Source organism: Pinus tabuliformis, chromosome 4_1 (genome assembly GCF_031772625.1).
Source record: "Pinus tabuliformis cultivar Carrire ecotype Pingquan chromosome 4_1, CPIR1, whole genome shotgun sequence".
Lineage (NCBI taxonomy): Eukaryota > Viridiplantae > Streptophyta > Pinopsida > Pinales > Pinaceae > Pinus > Pinus tabuliformis.
In genome coordinates, this window is record NC_142303.1 from 238,394,673 (window position 1) to 238,402,150 (window position 7,478).

The 7,478-nt window shown below is 36.5% G+C and overlaps 1 protein-coding gene across 1 annotated transcript; it reads right to left on the minus strand.

Moving 5' to 3' along the window:
- Positions 1-4,223: 4,223 nt before the first annotated feature.
- LOC149175139 (pectinesterase-like) lies at positions 4,224-6,938 on the minus strand. Its single transcript, XM_089419528.1, has 2 exons — positions 5,884-6,938; positions 4,224-5,098 (listed from the first exon to the last, which is right to left on the minus strand). Exons 1-2 carry the CDS (start codon positions 6,908-6,910, stop codon positions 4,413-4,415), a joined length of 1,713 nt encoding a protein of 570 aa, XP_089275654.1. The 5' UTR covers positions 6,911-6,938; the 3' UTR covers positions 4,224-4,412.
- Between the last annotated feature and the right edge of the window lie 540 nt (positions 6,939-7,478).

Here is a 7,478-nt window from a genome sequence, read left to right on the forward strand (position 1 = left end):
TCCACTCTTAAAGCACAATGCCCTCCTCAAAAGCACAGTGCCGCTCAATTTTTTCCAAAAACATAGCGACTCACTTGTATTTGCCCAATAATGCTTGAAATCGATCCTTAACTCTCCTTTTTGCACTTTGAACTTCAACACTAACACAATGAAATGATAAATAGAAGGATGGCTTTATACTTTCACTTTTTGATTTTTTGTTGGTGAAAATCCACTTTTATAATTTCTATCTACTTTTTCCAATACTTTGTTTTTTGATGATTGGTTTCTTTGCTTTGATAGGTGGACTGATGCTCAAATTCTTTTGATTTTTTTGTAGTGGTAGTACTTTGGCAACATCACCAGATTTCCAAGAGCAGCATGGAACCATTATTACATATGAGAACATTAAAATTACATCAAATTTGAAGATAAAATACAAATCCTTTGTTTTCACCTCAAAGGATAACTTCATTAAGCTTACAAATTAAAAAATTATGACTTTTCTGATCATTATTGACCTCCTCATGTCTTTGCTGACCATTATTAGCAATAATCACTGAATTTTGACCATGGTGGAAACCTTAAGACCTAATGAGACCAAACCCTAGGATTTAATAAAATGAACTGCAGAAATGAACATAAACCATGACTGAAAAAGTATGAAAGGAGGTCAGCAGGTATATATCATGAGGGAAAAACTGATATAAACCCTATCATTAGTGCATCTATGACTTAATGGAATGTAACCTCATAAGAATGAGACCCCTACTATGAAATATAAAAGAGCATATTTTGATCACTAATGGCAGTGTGAAGACACTGACACTAACAAGAATAATGGTTACTCCGTCTAGAATGGTTTTATAAAATCACTTATTATGATGTTATCAAAAGTACATCATATGAAGCTATCATGGCTTGAAACATTTACTAGTATATTTATAGTTACCAAGCACTTTTAAGGTTCATGTAGTGGATCTCATACTCCCACTAGAGAATACAATACATGCATACTTAAGGACAATTTAGTTGTAGCTAAAAATAGGATGAAGCAACAAGTGAACCAACATCATCTATATCATTCTATTTTAGAAGAGGATCTCGTGTTTCTTCACCTTCAATATTATAAGATAAAGATACCTTAAAGAAGAAAACCACCAAAAAATTGCACCTAATTTATATGGACCCTTTAACATCATCTAACACATTGGAGAAGTTGTCTACTAACTAACTCTTCGAACCAACTCCAAGATACATTCAATCTTTTTTGTTCCTTTCCTTAAGGAGGTAGTTGGATTGACTTACAAGGCACAACTTATCCTACCTAAACTTAATGAAGTGACTATTATCTCTAACTAGAATTAGTATTGGTTAGTAGATATTGTTAATTCACATGCCATTGCACAATATGAGAGGTATTAATATAGTGGAAAGCAATGCATCTAAAGGATGCCACACTAGAACTAGTAGCAATTTTACAACAATTTTGATGCCTCGAGCCTTGAAGATGATATGTTGGTTTGGGTGGGGCATGTTAGGGCCCTTCCGTGACCTCCCTAGTTTAGGGTACCTATAAGTTAGTCAATTAATGTATGCCACTATCTTCTTTGAATAAGTGCTATCATATAGTTAGTGGATAGTTATTTAATGTAAACATGTCTTCCTTATCAAATAAGGTTCATAAGGTATTTGCTACTCATTAATGGTGGGACCATAATTAGTTAGGGTTTTTCTATTGTGAATATATATATTGAGATGAAAGGTTATTGAATGTTTTTGTCTTGTGTTGTTGTAATTTGACAAGGATAGGTATATAAATCCTAAGATAAATATTATAAACCCTAAAATAAACATGGTTGATCATGGTTGACCATAGTTCATTTTCATATTGAGACAATCTTTGTTTTAAAGCAACATTGGACCATGGTTAGTCATGATTGAGCATGATTGATTTTCATATCGAGACAATCTTTGTGACATTGCTATGTCGGACCATGGTTGATTTTCATATTAGAAAATTTGTCACAGTGTCAAATTGGACCACAGTTGACCATGATTATAAACCCTAGGTATTTATATTAAATCCAAGGATTTGTATTATAAACCCTACGAATAATATTACATCCTAAGAATATGAACCCTTAAGATAATAAACCCAACACATTGATATTATAAACCAAACGAAATAATAAACCCAGGGGAATAATATTAAACCCAAGGGATTAATATAATAAACCCAAGGTATATAAACTCTAAGATAAATATTATAAACCTTAAAATAAACATGGATGACCATGGTTGATTTTCATATTGAGATGATCTTTGTCATAATGCGGCGTTGGACCATGGTTGACCATGTTTGATTTTCATACAAAGACAACATTTTTCACAATGAGATATTGGACCATGGTTGATTTCCATATTGAGACAATCTTTGTCATAATGCGACAGTGGACCATGGTTAACCATGGTTGACACAATGCTACATTAGAACTTGATACAATCTTTCTTACAATGTCACCATGGTTAACCATGATTGACCATGGTGGACCATGATTGATTTTCATATTTAGACAATCTTTCTCACAAACTGATGTTGGACTATGGTCAACCATGGTTGACCATGGTTTATTTTCATATTGAGACAATCTTTGCAATAGTGTGACATCAGACCATGCTTGACCTTGGATGACCATCATTGCCACAATGTGACGTTGGACCAAGACACAATCTTTTTCACAATGTGATCATGATTATTGACCATGCTTGATTTTCATATTGAGACAATATTTGTCACAATGTGAAATGCCAAATTTATTACACTTTTTTTAATAGTTATTACGGTTTGATGATTACAGATAAAAATGATCACCAACAATTTAATTTATATATCTAAAATAATAAAATAAATCTAATAAAAAAGCAATACTTAAAAATTATTTTTCCCTTATATAAAAACATATCATTTAAATTGTTTAAATTAAATTTTGATCTATTTAGATTTAATTCTTATTATAATATTGAAAAAATAACCTTGTACATAAAATCTTAATTTAATTATTTAAATTTATTTTTATTCCATTTTCTTAACTAGTTAATTAGAGACTGTATGCTGTAATTCGTTATGGGCATTCAGATCCAAGAAATTGGCAAAAGGAATAAGTAGGCTTGCCTTATACATCATTGATAAAAACAGGTTAATATATCAACTTTGGAAGGACTTTAAGTTGAAAAAAGTATTTTAACCATCATATCTTTCTCCTTGCACAGTCATAATAACAATGGAGGAGAAAAGGAGCCTACTATGCGAGGCACTTCTTTCATAATTGCCATGCATTGAAGACCCTATGAGTGTCAGATGTGTGCAATTTTTCATTCGAAAATAGGAGAAAAGAAGCCTATTGTGCCAGGCACTTCTTTCATAATTGCCATGCGTGGAAGACCCTATGAGTGTTCTGCCCAATTTTTCATTCTAAAATAAAAAAGGGTTGAATTAAATTAAATTCTGACCGATTTAAATTAGATTCTCATTGTAATACTGAAAAAGAATGACCTTGTACATGAAAATTTAAATGATTTTTATAGCTTTTTTTATCAGACCACAATAGCAATTTTCTAAAAACACCATCAAACTATGAATACATTCACTTCAACGAATGTGTCTTGCAGAACTTTCACTTATCTAGGGCATCGGACAAACACTTGCCCTAGGGCTATGTTAATGTAAATTTATTCACCCTATATCACAGCGTTGAATGCCCTAGATATAGCGTTGAATGTAAAAATTACACATTTATGAAAATAATGAAATTCTCTAAATTTATAAATTTTAATGTGCAACACTAGTAAATGTGTTAAACTTTAGTTTATTTAGGGCATTGTATGTGAGTGGGAGTAAATAAATGTGCTCCTTATCTTTTGCCATCCGCACCAACACCTCCTCATGCTGTTCAATCTGCCATTCATCTTCACATGCTCCAATAGAGTTGAATTTCCCTCCTGGAAAAACAGAATAGTAACGTGATTGGTGCACGCACAATGAAGCCTTAACGCGACAGCCGTCGATATCGACTAGACGAAAGATATACCTTCCTTCGATATCGACATATTCCTTCGAGGATTTATCTGTACCGTCGATTAAAATAAAAAATAAAAGTCACCGCTTATTTTAATGAATTGGTACGAAAGTCATCGCTTACCACTAATAATACTTATCAAACAAATGCGTAACATTACGAGGAAACTTATTTTTAACTGTTATTAATATCTCTGGATAATTTACGGTTGCATCGCACTCGAATGCTACATTGAAATCAATAAATAATTCTAAAGAATCCTACACTTGAAACTAAGAAACAATGAACGGAGATAATTCTAATGCTCAGGAAGCAGCTCTTAGTGACGAATACAACAGGATATTGTCATTCTTGTTAATCTAAGGCTGCATCGAAGGGCACGTCTTCTATCCATGCATCACCAGAAATGAAATTAGCCACTGTGAAATTTTGAGCATCAGAAATATTCATGGTGTGATATCCAGGCCATTGAACTCGCTCTGCAGTTCCTGCTCCGGGTCCCGAATTCATATATTCGCCATAATAGAGCGTCGTCAAAGCAAAGTCCCCCGACCATTCCAGCCAACCCGCAGGATCGACGACATCATCTATATATGATTCGATATAAACCGTACGAGAGTAATTTTTCCATGGCCTTCCCAAGAATGTTTGGAAAGAGCTATTCACCGGAGCTAGATCAGGCGCAGCAGAGACGTTGCAGTTTTGAATAGAGATTCCAGTGTTTTGATTTGGATCATCTCTTCCTTGAGCAGTAAAACAATTCTTTTGATTATCCATCGGTTTTCTAGCCAATAGATTGCAGTTTTGAAACACAGCTGCAGCGTTGCCGAAGATAAAATCAACTGTGCCATAAATGTCGCATTCCCTGTAGAACTGTCGAAGAGAGTGTGCGTAGAGAGTATCTTGGTAGCCTTTAAAGCTGCAGCGGTAGAATGCTGATAAATCCGACCCAACTCGGAGGGCGACAGCCTGATGCTTCTCTGGTCCCGCAGTGTTCTCAAAAGTGATATCCCGAGCGATAAAGCCTTGCCCCACGACAGCTGCGATCACAAATATTTCACTAATCAGCGCGACGATAAAAGAAAACTCCAGCCAAAGGGACTGTATAGTAACGGATGAAGACACGGAAGTTGTAATAAATAAAGAAGAGGCTACACTAAGAATGTTTACAAAAGTGGCATATCCTTCTTAAATTCCATAATACACAAATTCAAAAATTCTTAACATTGAACGGATCATGGGAATATTTTAGAAATTGAGAATTTGAAGTTGAGGATAGGTTAATTGTTTGACCCCTAGCGTGACTATCAAATTCTGGGATATTCATCGAATCTGCAATCTACATATAAATACCCAACTTATCTAGCTTTAATTGTTTAGACAACTTTTAGGAAAAGACCTCGTTAAACAATTATGACCTCGGAAAATATTCTGGAATCTGAGAGAGCTCAATTGTTTGACCTTTCCAGACTATCAGATTCTAAGAATATCCCAAATTCTAAAAATTTCCCAGAATCTGAAATCCACAATTGACCTCTCTAGACAGTGAGATTCTGAATTAGTCTGGGAATCTGCATGGATGTCCATGATGTTATTGAACATAAGCCAGGTAATTCTCAGAGTGATTAGTAAAAAATAGTCACAACAGAAAACGAGGAAATGTAAGCAGGGATTTGTTGGCTTCATGCAATATATACATAACAGATTTATCAAAATTAGCAATACTTCTAGCATTAAAGCGCTTCACCTCAACCTAACACGAGGTCTTCAACGTGACAAAGGAAGAACTAAAAACATAACGATAGAAACGAGTAAAACAGCTTACCGACTGTTGCAGAGCGAAATGTTGTCCATCCGTCCACAACGCTCCTATTTCCAGTGATCACAGTGGAGTTTATGCCATCTCCCACCAACATAATATTTGTTTTGTATTTGGGCACCTCAATGTATTCCTGGTAGACTCCCTCTGTAACATGTATCACATATCTATCTGAACTTTTGTTTGGAGCAGCATTCAGTGCGTCAGTAATTGTGGTATAATTACCACTGCCGTCCTGAGCCACGGTGACGACATTCTCGTCTAAAGCACCGTCATCTTCTTCAGAGGTTTGAAGAAGGCTCCTTCGGTCTGAAGCAGACAACCATGAAGGGAATCCATCATTGACGACTCCATAATGTGAAAGAAATTCATCATCATCGACTACATCAACTTGATCATGACTCCTTGGATTGGATAACAGGCGTCGGCTGTGCGCAGGAGGACTCTTGGAATCCTTACCAACGACAGAAATGTTTTTGACAAGAGCCAAAGCATTGCTTACAACTCGCGACATATTAAGCACCCACTTAGTCAAAATATTTTGCAGGCTTCCGCTAGCCTCCTCAAGACTTTGGAGGCAGGTAGCCTGATTAGTAAGAGCTGCACTAAGCCAAGTCTGAATGTCAACTGCCTGCCTCCACTTCAAAGAATTGGCAGTAACATTCGACAAGGATTTACTCAGGCCGTCCAACGTTAGATCGTACAACTGCATGCAATCTTCAATAGCATCCAGTTGCTTGCCTTTGAATGCCAATCGTGGCACACGAGAAATTATTTGTAACACTTTTTGTCCTTCGGTAATGCCCAGCCTGAGAGCCATCCTGCCGAGATCCATGGAATTTGCTTGCAGTGATCCAGGAAACAGGCTCGACATTGTCGAAACACAGAATTTAGGATCCAATGTCACGTCGCAAGCAGATTTGAGAGAACCGCGATGAGGCAGTTCATTGCATTCCATCTGGACAAACCTGAGACATATGATAAAGAAAACCAAAGCCTTAAACCTAAATCTAAAAGCCATTGCAGAATGCATTACTTTTCTTTTAATTGCAATGTAATGTATCAACAAACTGTTGTCTCACTCTCTCTCACAAAACATGTATATATATATAAGCAGGAGGTGATGTTGGAACAAATAACCTATACGCTTTTCACCAACTCCGGATCACTGCACGGATCGATTACCGATGCCACATCAACTGACGCGGCATGTATCTGGCACCGCCTTGGGGGTCTTCCACCGCCACATCCATGGCCTCCACAGAAATTGTGGGCCCTCCACGCCACAGAATATTAGCTCTCAACGTAGAAGATTGTGACCATGTCCATGGCCTCCACACAGGTCCCTCCACGCGCCAGACGCAAGTGGATGGACGTAACTTGCAGCCTGTGGGAATTATCTTCTACCTCATCCAGTTGTCTTCTTTTACAGTCTACCTATTCGACTTCCGTTGAGCTCGTACACTCACCAGTTTGACGTTTTAACGCGGCATCGCCAATAGAAGTTTCGTGCCGCCAACCTACTTTGAATTCTCTCATTCCCTAAAGAACTCTCTAATGCGACATTAGCCTGTCATTTATTCACCAAACACTTTTATAAA

Bases quoted from the DNA above. Each gene is read 5' to 3' on its own strand.
- LOC149175139 (XM_089419528.1), bottom strand. From the start codon at position 6,910: ATGCATTCTGCAATGGCTTTTAGATTTAGGTTTAAGGCTTTGGTTTTC. The intron at 5,099-5,883 runs GTAAGCTGTTTT...TTGTGATCGCAG, and splicing joins ATTTCGCTCTGCAACAGTCG to CTGTCGTGGGGCAAGGCTTT.